The sequence below is a fragment of the Lycorma delicatula genome, chromosome 9 (assembly GCF_047948215.1).
Source record: "Lycorma delicatula isolate Av1 chromosome 9, ASM4794821v1, whole genome shotgun sequence".
NCBI lineage: Eukaryota > Metazoa > Arthropoda > Insecta > Hemiptera > Fulgoridae > Lycorma > Lycorma delicatula.
The window spans coordinates 92,356,589-92,370,490 of record NC_134463.1 but is presented as its reverse complement, the minus strand read 5'-3'; the positions used below and the strand labels follow the sequence as shown (position 1 = coordinate 92,370,490).

The window sequence follows — 13,902 nt, the reverse complement described above, 5'->3', positions numbered from 1 at the left end:
TCGTTTTTTTTAAATAGCCCACCGAGCTGGTCTGGTAGTTAACTCATCGCAAAATATGTTTTTGGATGGGGTTCAATTAACACATCTCAGGAATGTGTCGCACTTTGTTTCTTTTTTGTTTAGCCTCCGGAAATAAGGTATTATTTCAGAGGATGATATGTATGAATGTAAATGAAGTGTAGTCTCGCATCGACCGTTAACGAGATATATAGTTAATTGAAACCCAACCACCAAAGAAAAGCGGTATCCACGATCTAGTATTCAAATCTGTATAATAGTCTAATAGAATTTCAACCTTAAAACTCTCGACTTCGAAATCAGCTGATTTACGATGATGACAAATTTACCACTAGACCAACCCGGTGTGTAATGTGGGCCTGCATTTGTACAAGACTACACTCCATTTACATGACACCTATAATCCTCTTCTCATTCGGACGAGGGAAGGTTTCTTACTGCTTATAACTGTTCAGTAGTAACAGATTGCAACGTACACATTAGTAAAAAAAATAAAGAAAAAAGTAGTTTTTTTGTTTTAAATACAGTTGTCTACAGAAAACAATCTACGACGTGATATAACTATGTCCACAATGTAAATACAATTTGAGATGATTCTAGTAAATTTCGTATTTAAATGTGGCAGAAAAATAACAATATTACCCCTACCACTATATTTTTATTTAGTCTGAAAGAATACAAAGACGACTCCGTCTGCTACTAATTTGTTACGCTATGTAACAAACTCTCTCTACCTCTGAACAGCTGTGCTCAAATCCCCGTTTAGATCTAAACAGCTGTTGAGGTTAGATATGTCGTGTAAGTTGGTTGTACCTTCGGTGAAGTATGTAGTTTTTAGTTATTATTTAGTCGTTGCTGGTTGTCGTAATATTAGTTTTAGTAGTAATATAAATAAATTTATAAATAGTTTAGATAAAAACTATAAGTTTAAAAGTCATATTTTTAACAATAGTAGTTTAAATTTTTCTACTAGAAAGCGACCTGAAGAACCACCGTGGAAAATATTATTTTTTGGAACCGATAATTTTTCATTAGCTTGTTTACAGCCTTTAAACGCAAAATTGTAAGTACTTTAATTTGAGTTGTTTTAATTTTTACTATTATTCTGCTTTCAAATATTTTACTTTCTAATGAATTGTTTTTATAATTACGCTTAGTTGCCGGTTTTTCTTAACCGGCATTGTCACTTAAGAATTTCTGAAATTATCTTAAAAAAATTACCATTAAGACAGTTTGATATGTAAGATATCTTAGTAATTGCTGATTATTATCATTAAGATTCGTAACAATAAGATTAGAATTGATTGTCATATTATGTAAATGTTTTGTTTTAATCATTTTTTAATTTTGAATACTCTTTTTTTGGTAGAAGTAAATTATTTGTTTAAAAATCTAATAAACTAGTTACACTTAAGAAATTTACCTGAATTTTTATTTTATTTATTATTCTTTTTTTAGGAATACTGGAACTTTAATGAGTGGTTTAGGTGTTATAACTTCTGTTGGATCAGTAGTTCATAAGTTTGCTGAATCTGAAAAATTGCCTATTTACAGTTGGCCACCAGATGATAATATTTTAAATAATTATGATTTGGGAATAGTTGTTTCCTATGGTAAACTCATACCAGAGAATATTATTAATGCACTTCCATTGTAAGTAAGGTGTTTTTATTTAAATTAATTTTGTTATTACAAACATTTTATAATCCTTTACTCATAAATTATTTTTATAAGAACTTTTGCAATAATAGAAAGAGGAGCACCAATATTTTCTTTAACTATCTTACTGATATTTTCCTGACATTTGCCTAAATTATTGCTATTGGATTGTATATGTAACAAAAGGTTCTAAATAGCATGAAGGATTTCTGTGGAAGGGTCATCTGTGATATGTTGCTACTATTAAAAGTCCACAAAGTACGAATCCGAATGATGCCTTGATGCTGTTTGATGTATCTTGATGCTGTTTGTTCTGTTATTTTGCACTTTTGTCATAACATTTCATTCTTTTGGATTTGACCACTGCTATCTGGATGCACAGAATTAAACTTGCAGTTGAATAAATATTGGAGCTGTTTCAAATCTGTCTGTATTATATAATATCCTAATGAATTAGAATAAATGATCATTCATATCTTAATTTTGATTCCTGTAGCAGCATTATTTGTGCTAAGGGTTTTACCTGGAATAATTTGCAAGAAGAACCCTCTTTTATAAGTTTATCCATATATATTCTGTTATAAAAGCACATATCCAGTATTTTATGTGATAAGCACGCTTTTGTCAAGATACGCTACAAAATTGTTTTTGCAGATTTTTTAAGAGGGTAATTACTATATCAGCATGCAGTTGATGCTTAATAAGAAAGACAATTTCATTGTTTCAACCACATGGTATGCATGATTACTATCAGATGCCACTTAAATAATTTCTTGGAGTATCATATTACAACCAAGCTGTAATTTTAAAAACTACAGTTAAGTAAAATTTTAACCAAACCAAAAGGCCTACTGTTAATACATAGTTCTGATTTATTTGTTTATTTTTAATCACTTTGATTAGACTATAGTTATTCTAATTTGTAAGAATACAAACACTTTGTTAGATGTTACTTATAAGTAAAGACATTCAAATCTTTTTTATATTATAAATTCATATATTGACATGTGCGTGCTTTTATCAGTGAGTTTTATGTGGCATACTGAAACAATCAGTACAATAAATAGTTTTTATTTTTTTTAGAATCAAAACCAATCATTCATAAAGAAAATTATGCAATTATTTTATAAAATCATTTACATAATTATTACTAAAAATATTTTGTATTATTTTTTTTTTTAACTAAATTTTCAAATTAATTTAGACCTAATTTTTTAAATGTTTTTCTGTTGTTTGAACTAAGATGAGATTTAATTGTCTATAGAGCCTTTAGTTTTCTCTTTATAATTTCAGAAAGATGTTAATTTTGCTTCACTTATATTTCTTCTCTTGTTTTTGGAGTAGGCCTTTAATAAAATTAATAACTTAAGAGTGACAGAATACAAAATATAACCATTGTACAGAAATCAAACCAAAATCTTCCCCTTTTGTTGCAAAATTATCTGGTCCATTGAACTGGCTTCCACATAATATGGAATACGTATTTGACAATAAGTGTTCTCTTAGTCTTTGTGTTTTCTCTTAGTAAAACGCATGGAGAGAATAGTCAGTAAAGCTAGGAGAAACCTCAGTCTCTTACAATGGATACCACATAACTTTAAAAGTTGAACACCTCTGATCTTCTGTGACAGAAGAATGTATCCAACAACAATTTGACTTTCCTCTTCTTGCTAATAAAAGAAGTCTCTGGGATGGTCTGTATTTTTATCGTCTGCTGCACAGAAAATTTGTCCAGGAATCAGATATTAAGTTTCATGTACCTTGTACCTCATTAAGGAATCAAAAATTGTTTTTGTATGTTTGAAGGTCCGATCTGTCGCCTAATAAACGATATAAATAAGTAGCCAATGCTTACAGTGAGAAAATTGACTTCGTTTAGTTCAGTGAAAACAAATTCAAAAGTAAAATTAATGAGGTAATATTGTCCTGTAATGACTGGTTCCCTATACTAATTATGCAATATGCAAAGGCCAAAACAGTTAACATAATAACAGATGTATTATAATAATATTTTTTGTGCTCTGCTTTTTCTGGTGGAATGTGTTTAATAATGATTGTTTTTGTATAGTCGTTACCTATACGTAAATGTTTTATGTTGAATGTACAATATAAAAAGGCTAAAAATAGCTGTTGTACTAAATAAATAAATAAATAATTTTAATATTTATAAATAATAATTAATAATATATAACACTTTAAAAATATTGATTGATGTAAATAAAACGCATAAATACTTTTTCATAATAAAAGTTTTTGTGTTTTATTTATGATTTAACATCATAAATAATGTCTAAAAATGGTCAGTCTGATATAGTAGTAGTACTGGTTTGCTGCTCTAAACAACTTTTTTTTAACGATTTTAAATCACTTATTTTTAAAGAATAAAATGATTGTATGAAATCTTCTTTTTTTTACATAATTACTTAATAATTACATAATTTTAATGTATTATTGTATAACGATTGTTTAAATATTGTTATTGAAATTCTTTTTGTGTGTTTTTATAGTGGTGTATTAAATGTTCATGCCAGTTTATTACCAAGATGGAGAGGTGCTGCTCCTATTTCATATGCTATTTTGAATGGTGATGCTGAAACTGGTGTTACTATTATGCTAATAAAGCCACACAAGTAGGTAACTATTTTTACTTAAATTCATTTTAACAAGAGCATGATGTTCGCTTGATTATCATGTGGTTCTATCATTTCATCCTTCTCATTAAAATGTGTATTAAGCTAAGACCAAGATTTGTGAAAGTCCAGTAGAACAGGTTGGTAAAATATGTAGTGAACTGTTTTCTTGTGAAGTGGCATTTAAAACCTGTTTGATACTTTACTGTTTTTCTTAGCAGGATGAATTTCATACAGTATCACAATAAGCAAAAATGTCATCCTCTTCTTCATGACCAATAACTTCATCAATATCACTTTCATCATCAAAAATTTCTCTCTATTTGAGATGGGTGTAACAACTTTTTGAAACAAAGAATCTTTAAAAACACCTGAATTTATTTTATGTTTTCTAAAATAAATATAATGCCTACTTCAAATTCTTTAAATGCACTATCAATGTTTTACACACTAAACTAGAAGAGAACCATGCATAAAACAAATAATATTTGTTATATAAAGGTTTACATTATTGTTATGCTGTCGTAAAACTCATGAAACATTTATTTTATTAGAGTTAATGTTATTGGTATTCTGTTATGAAAAATATGAAGTGGGGTTGCTGTGAGCAAATACAACCTTGTAACAGCCAGTTCTTACAGTGCACTGATCTCCTTAGGGTAGGGATGAGTTGGCTGTGACACACAGTACAACCACTATAAAAACAAATTCTGCTACAAAAATACAATTCGACATAGTAAAAATCATGATGGTATACCATTGTAGGGTTAAGCAGCACTCCAAGTATTCATGAAAATTAAATGGGTAAATGGCATGCTTCTATAAATAGTTATTCAGAACTGATTTCACCTTTTTATCCAAATACAAATTTCAAAACTTCCATTTCTATGAATTAGCTGCATCTGTATTAATTGAGAAAAGATAATAATATAAGTCCACTTTTCACTTCATTCATGTAAAAAAATTATTAAAAAATAAATCATCAAAGTTGTTCAGACAGCTTAATATAATTTTGACAATAATAAATTTGCATAAAATTCTAATAGTAATAATGAAAATAATAAATAAAGATAACAGAAATATTTGTATAATATGGAAAATGTTTTAAAAAATATGTTAAACGTGGAAAGTATGATTTCAAAACAGAGTTATTGAAATTTTTCAATTTTTTTTATGCAGGGTATCCTAAAAGAAATGGAGAAACTTTCAGGGCATGTTCTATTTGTGAAAATAATGAAAAAAATTCATATAAACATTTGTCTAAAAACATTTTGTTTTCAAGTTATGGCTAGCAAAAGATTTCACCCGGATTTCAGCTCTTCTAATAAAGAGAAGCCCTACTGTAATTTTTGGGATACAAATTAAGGAGTAAAATTTTGGTGGTTTCTTATCTGATTTGAGCTAGGAAGTAGAATAAAACAGGTCCCAGACCTGTAACTCCACTAGCTTTTATGTTATCCAATGTAAAATCCAAAATTCAGTGTCAGAAAGTAATTTATTTTTAGGTTTGTAGTAAAATAGCTTTGTTAAATGATTACTAAGTTGGAAGATTTAGTAACAAGACTTGTATGAAATTTAATTCTAAGAATATTAATGTAAATACAGCCAATAAAAAGTAAATAAAAATTTTTTTAAATAAGTTTTTATTGATGCAAATACATGAGAAAAAGACAGAAAATCATATCATTCTTTCTGTACATAACAAACATCATTCTTTATATAGTAAAATGACAAATAGTAATAGAATAACAAACCTCAGTTACAGTAATTGTTTGAAATTCCCTCCTTCATTCACAATGTACATTAGCACTGCCGATGTAAAATATTTTTGGTGGCTTTCCATATTATATCAAGATAGTTTCATATAAATTCAGTAGCATTTCGTATTTTAATTAGTAACTTTCTGTCTGTATACTATCATTTTTATACAACCCCAAATTAAGTAATTTAGTGTCGTTAAGTCAGTTGATTGTGGTGGCCAATCGATTGGTCTATCACGTTCAATTCGGTTTAAGATATTAGCATTCAAGTGATTTCTAATTACTAAAGAATAATGTGGCACTGCACCTTCCTGCTGAAAATCATTTGCAATCTAGTTTGTAAAGATACATCCATCATTAGGGCCGGCAAATTATTTTTTAAGAAATGAACTATGCATCTCCCATAAGGCTTTCATAGAAAACAAATGATTTCATAATTTTTTCATAAATAATGCCACACCAAACATTAATGAGGAAACTAGTTTTCATAGTACCATGAGAATAGTCTTCCTCCATAAATGACTATTATTAATATTGAAGACTTTATGAGAAAACTCTGTTTCTCATAAAAGTGGCTTCATCTATAAATAAAATTGAATTTCCCTATTAGTGTTGTCTAAAAGCCAGTGACAGAAGTTTAACTACTGGGGATAATCTGTTGGGCACAAATTTTGAACCATCTGTAGGTGGAAAAGTTAAAGAATTTCTTTCGTAGGATGCCCCATAGTTCCTTTTTTGACAAACCAGTGTGACATGAAATTTGCCTTGTACTAATACCTGGGCTATGCTACTTTGTCCACTTTTAGTCAAAGAGACCTTTGACCGTTACCTTTAGACAACCTAGAATAAAGTAACAGTGGTTCACTATAAAGTATTTTTTTTCTCTCACTAACCCTTTCCCATTCTATTCACGTTGCAAGTATTCTACAGGATCTCTTAATTAATGAACAGTACATTAACTTAAAGTTTACTGGTATGCTGAATCATTTGATGTTTATCATAACACGATTTACTTGGTGTTCAAGAGAAAACGAACTCGTTGAAAATCACCCTCACATTCGTAAATCCTAACTCCTCTTATCTACGCTTGGCTGCAATTACTGAAGTGCTAGTTAATAGGTTGGTTGAGATTTACTAAAACATCCATCAGCAGCCCTGATCCAGCACAGTAATTTTTGAAGTGATGATGAGATTAAAAAAAAAATGAACGACTAAAAAATCAGCATTAGATTTTTGTAATGATGAAATAGAAACACTAGTAATACATTATTTTAATGTTAAAATTTAAATGATGATTATGTAGAAAGGTAAACAAAAATTTTGTCTTGAAAAAATATTACAAAAAAATGAATATTCTTCAATTATCACTTATTTTCAATTTATTACATGTTTTCATCTATTTTCTGGATGATCACCATAATCGAAAATAGATATCTTGATTGTTATAGTTGCATCTTTTTATAAATTTGTATGTATTTTTTTTTTATAAAGGTTTGATGTCGGTGATACTGTCAGGCAGTATAGATGTGCAATATTACCCAATGAAACAACTCCGGAGCTTTCAAACAGACTTGCACATCATGCAGGATTATTATTAATGGAATGTATTCGTGATATTCCACGTTGTATTGATATGGCTGTGCCTCAACCAAATGAAGGTGTTACTTACGGTCAGTTTTTTATGATAAAATAATCCAGTTATGTCATCAACCAATTGTCAGAGTCTATAAAAAATGTATTAAAAATTACTTTTTGACAAGTGAAAAAAGCAGAGCCTCAAAAGTAAAATTTTTTTAAATTATCTGTAAAAGTGTTGTTAACAAGTTATGGATTCTAACTTTTGCCCTGTCAGGTAAATAATTATTAAATCGTTTTCAATTCAACTTGCTGAGACAACAGATAGGAATAAACATGCTCTTTTCATTGTGTATTTTCGATTTTGTGATGGTATGTCAACAGTAGAAGAACTTGCAGACTTTTCTGCAAACCAATAGAACTCAAAGCAACAGCACTTGCATTATTTTCTTTCTTAAATAATTTTATAAACGAGGCAAACATAAAGTGGAAAAATTGCATCGTAATATGCACCGATCGTGCTTGTTCAATGTCTGGAAGATTCCAAAGTATACAAGCACTTGTAAAACAAAAATCTTCACAGTGTGTTTGGACACATTTCATGATCCACAAGGAAGCTCTGACTTCCAAAGAAATGAGCCCTGGTCTGAATATTGTACTAGTGATGATTGTAACTGCAGTATTAAATTATATAAAAATGAGACCCCTAAAATCAAGAATCTTTGCTGCATTTTGTAAAGACATGGTTGCAGTACATTTAGCATTACTGTTTTATTGTGAGGCAAGATGGTTATTACGTGGGAAATTTTTGCAACATGTTTATGAATTAAGAGATGAAATCTCCATTTTTCTAGAGGAAGAAAACCGACTGGAAGCCAAGAAGTTTCAAGATGGTTTATTTTGATGTAATTGAGCTACTTTGTCAACATACTCAAGAAATTAAATACCTTGAATCTTCAACTCCAACGAGCAAATACACACATATTGGATACGAGTGTTAAAGTTAATACGTTTTGTAGAAAATTGTAATTGTGGAGCAGAAATTTAAAGCATAAAACCTAGAAGTTGATTTTGTAACCATTGAAAATCATTTAACCATGTTGGCAAACAATTTAAAAAAGTATTTTTTTGCTGATGATAACTTGGTAGCAAATTACAAGTGGGTTAGGCATTCATTTCAAAATGCTCCTGTAGGGCTCTGAACTGCTGAAGCAGAAATCTTCATAGACTTTACGACAAGTGGTTATCAAACAACAGTTTAGTAAAAAATCACTCTTTGAATTTTGGGCAGGGGTGGATGATGAGTTTTCTGCACTGAAAACAAGAGAATTTTGTGTACAATTACCATTTTCAACATCCTACCATTGCAAAACCAGATTTTCTGTGGTGGCTGCTTTGAACACAAAATATAGATCTCTGCTAAATATAGAAAGTAGTGTCTATTTCAAATACCTTCCTTTGAAAAACTTTGCTCTGCAAGACAGGCCCAGGGCAGTCACTAATAATTATTAAACTTGTTTTTAATTTAGTAGTGATAAGTTAATTATTAATGCATTGTGCAGTATTGATGCAATCCTACTTATTATTATATCAGTGTAAATGTGTAATTTATTACTTATTATGGCAAAATGTATTTTGTTTTGCTTTCCTTTCAGTAAATTAATAAATTTTTAATAATACTTTGTTTTCGAAACACTCACACTCCCACTCCCATTTAGTGTTATCATGCTCCCTAGAGCATGAAATAAAATTCTAAAATTCACCTTACTAAGTAGACAACCTTTGAATGGGTTGCAGTTTGTTCCTGAGGAAGGCTGAAATTTTTTGAGAATGATTTGCAACTCATCAGATCACCTGCAACCTCGTATGAGCTTACTTAGAACTATAAAGTCTAGCAGTTTCACATTTTTATTTTTTATATTCATTATAATTATTTCATATATATTCCTTTTATAGTAACTTTGATAATGGTGCTGAAAAAAATGCCTGGTTAGAATCATAATTGAAAAATTAAAATAGACTCAAATAATTACAGTTTCTACAATTTACTTCCAGCACATTACTTTAATTATTTCTTAAATCCACTAGTTAAATATATCTAACTTAACTGTAACTTAACTGTAACTTATATCTATTACTATAATTCTTAATATTTAATCATGTTAAACTTATTATCTGTTCATTTATATTTTAGTTTCTAAATTTATTTATGGAATTAAGAATTTCAATAGGATCACCCAAAATTGACATTATCGATCACTTTGTTGATATGAATACAAAATTGTATCATTTTAATTTAATAATTTATTTTAAGTTTTAGGTTGTAATGATGTAACATTATATTTTCTTCATATTATTTATATATTATATATATATATATATATATATATATATATATATATATATATATATATAAATAAAAGAGAAAATACATTCAATATTGCTTTAATATATAATTAGTGATGCAAATTATATCAGACTGGTTATAAGCTTAATATCCTAAAGTGGTAAAAAAAATGTTGTATATTAGTAATTTTAAATAACGATTCTTTCAAGGTTGTCAGAAAATACTTAATTTGAACACCCTAAATTTATGCGTACAGCCAATTTAAACAAATATATATTGTTTGTGAACAAGAGTATTGTTTATGTGTAGATAGAATGTTGTGCTTAGGGAAATGTATGCTTTGAACCTGGAGCATATATTCTTTAAATATTAAATGAGTGATGGTTTTTTAAATGGCAATTAAAGGTTTATTGTTTGATAAATATATACCCCCCCCCCACCACTTAAAATTACAATCAACTATATTGTAATCATGATCCTTAGCACGTGGTATATAATCTTACTGGCACATAGAATCTCAAAAAATACAACTTTCTTAAGTTCTTATAGATTTGAGCATTTAAGTTCACCAGTATGATCCAACTATGTTAACTTTTGGTTGATCGACCAAAGATTCTATAACTTTTGGCCTTGATATTAAAGTAAAGTCGAGCTGTGGCCCAAGAACCTCTGAAAAATGTTCTATATATATTTTTATTTGTTGCCACTACATTTCACATCATAACAAGTGGAGATAAGGTCCAACCACTTACAATTTTCTTTCTCACTCCATTTTCATATCTAAATGATGTGGGAAAATGCTTTGTATCTGATGTGGACAAAGTATTGAAATATTGTAAAAATTTGTTTTCACTCCCCCTTTTCTATCTTACTTTTAAAACCTGCTTTAGATGTTTTTATTATGCTTGTGGTATTATCAGTTATTTAAATTTGAGAGGTGTGTAATTTATTTTCATTATGTTGTGTCATTTTTTTTAGTGTGTTTTTTATGATTAATTCACTATGTAAGGCCAAAGCTAGTGCTTTGGGATTATGAAATTGAGATTTTGGTGGTATATGAAAAATGTCATACTGACCAGGATTCAAACCCAGGATCATCAGACAGAAGGCTAAGATTCTACCACTCCACTATAGAGATCGGCATGGTTCTTGATCATAATTTTTTTTTTATCTTTGTGATAATTATAATTTTTTTTTTTTTAATTATACTAATGTGAATAATGCCCATGAAAAAATAGGAATCTATTGTACAAGTGATTTCAAAAGCAAAGATAATGACAAAAAACACATCAACTTTACCTGGTTGAAAGGAATTAAAATTATTCAAACTATTATTTTAATTAATTAATTAAGCAATTTAATTATTATTAGTTTATTATTTAGAATAATATGGCATTAATCTCTATTTACTGAAGAAAAACAATTTTTTCTTTTTATTAAATTATTATAAATCCAAGTGATGGTAGGCCATAAGTGTTAATATTTTTTATACACTCGGTGAGATTTATTTTATTTTTTTGTTTTAGCTCCAAAGGTGACAGGAAAGTTATCTACAGTAGACTGGAAGAAATTAAGTGCAAAACAAGTATATGACCTTCACAGAGCAATATCCCATAAATATATTTTATCAACGACGTGGTTCGATAAACCAGTTAGATTATATAACATTGAAATGGATCATCAGTCCCCCCTACATAAAAAAGTATTAAGTAATGTGTCATCTCATAAATCTGCTCTAAAATTTCTAAATAGCAGCGATCCATTAGGTCCCAATATCGATGAAAATAAATTAAATATAAATAATAAAGATGTATCACCAGGGAAAATCAGTTATAACCGTAATAAGCAAATCTTGAAAATACAATGTGCTGATGGAAATTGGGTAATGTGTAATAATTTAAAAGTTTCAAATGGCCGTATTATGTCAAATCATGATTTTTATAATGGTTTCCTTACAAAGAAAGATCAAACTGATTGGTTTTTTGAGTAGCATAATGAACATAAATATGTTGATATATTTTTTATTTATGGCTTTTATTATCAAATGATTGATCTCACTTTAGTAATAAATAAATAGCTATGCAATGATGTCTCTCTATGTATTTTTATTTTATTTATTTTACTATTACAACCTTGGATTTTATGAAAAAAGGCCAGATATTTGATAGGATTTGTTCCGGAAATCAGATGTTCTAGAAAGCAGCATGCTGTTTACAAAATTCAAGACTTTATTTATTTATATATTTTTTATGGTTGTTAAGTGTTTTTAGTCCTTTTAAAATTTGACAGTCAGACCCTAAAAGAGCAATAAAAATATCATAAGCATATTTGTTTTTCAGTGCTGTTAAAAAAATATTGGTCCAGTAATTTTCTTCTGCAAATAGTATGCCAAACACCTGATTTTTCACTAAATAAAAACAAAAAAAGATTACCTCTTCATTAGCTGTATGTATTTACATTATTCTAAATCTAGTTACAGATGTTAATGTAGCTGCTTAGCTGGTGCCACCCTTCATCACTGAACCATACTTCTTCTAATTGTAATATATTTTTAACGAACACTTCCAGTAATTAATTCATTCAGTATTATCTAAAGTTCTAATAAACCATTTATTTTGTAAGTTCATAACTTTTAAGCACTGTGTTTTTCTTAAAAATGTTGTTTTAGGAATTTCGGCTTGAGAAGATTGTTTACACAGTGATTTTCTAAGAGCTTGTAGAATCAGTTTTTAATATCAGCCATTTTTACCATTAGTATTAAAGGGTGACACTTGCATGCATTATCTACTACCTCATCATTTTTATAAAAGTGATCAAGCATTACACACAAGATTTAACTTGCAAATAAGATTCAAGGAAAATATTCCAAAATAATGCTAATCTGCATGTAAAAATTTAATTGTAAAATAAAAACCCTTGTGAAAAACAAATTTTATTGCAAAAACAAAAAAACAAAATTAGTTTTACCGCTAACATAATAATAATTTCACACATTTTTGCCGTCAATATATTTTTAAGTTTTGTGTTTCATGAATTTTTGATCATCTTTATATGTATTTATGTACTCTTAATTTGAGGATTAGGAAGCCCATATTTACCTTAAATAAAAATCAAATTTTTTCCTTACATACTTTTTAAAACTTCTTCATAATTATTGGCTTACAATTCCAGATGAAAGAATCAAGGCGAATGGAAAAAAAATGGATGGTAAGCTATGATTTGTCCTCGGAGAACCATAGAACAAGATAAGATTCCTTCATCCTAAGGAATTCCTCTGAGGTTCCATTAAATTTGCAATTCCTTTACTGACCAATCAGGTTATCTTAGTCTCAGATAAGTAGTGTATTGCTTAATAGCAAAAAATTTTAATTGATCAATCCTAACATGAGTGAAAAATCAGTTTCTCCTGATATTAAAGAACAAGATTAAAAAGTAACTGAAATCTACAGTATTTCAAGAGAATATTCTCCAGTTACTGACAGGCTCAGGCTTTCATAAGGAAAGTTCTTATTCATGCCCAAAATTTTTGTCAAGACACTCCCTTTGAAGATAAAGATTGGTGTAACAGGAGTATAAAATTAGTTTGCTCTACTCTTTTCAAAATAAGAAATTTTATTTGTGATTATACAAATTAATCAGAAATAAATAATTTAAAAACGAAAATAATAGTTTTAAGTGTTATTTATTAGAACCATGTACAAGCTGATGTAGCTAATGTCTCTCTTATCCCTTGATTGCAGCATGAAGCTTATCCATGGTCATATCATATCTTTTTTTAAAGTTAATTAAAATTTATATATAGGTAAATTTTAGTTCTTGGAATATTTTCTTTGAATGTGTTTTTGTATTGCTATTTAACTGTATCATCACTATTCAGTAAAATGTTTTATCTCTATAACAAGATGTAAACGTA

General features: G+C 28.6%; 1 protein-coding gene across 1 annotated transcript; it reads left to right on the top strand.

Annotated features, from left to right (window-relative positions):
• Positions 1-744: 744 nt before the first annotated feature.
• Positions 745-12,087, top strand: LOC142330129 (methionyl-tRNA formyltransferase, mitochondrial). Its single transcript, XM_075375217.1, has 5 exons — positions 745-1,081; positions 1,477-1,671; positions 4,185-4,307; positions 7,559-7,737; positions 11,516-12,087. Exons 1-5 carry the CDS (start codon positions 810-812, stop codon positions 11,977-11,979), a joined length of 1,233 nt encoding a protein of 410 aa, XP_075231332.1. The 5' UTR covers positions 745-809; the 3' UTR covers positions 11,980-12,087.
• Positions 12,088-13,902: the final 1,815 nt, after the last annotated feature.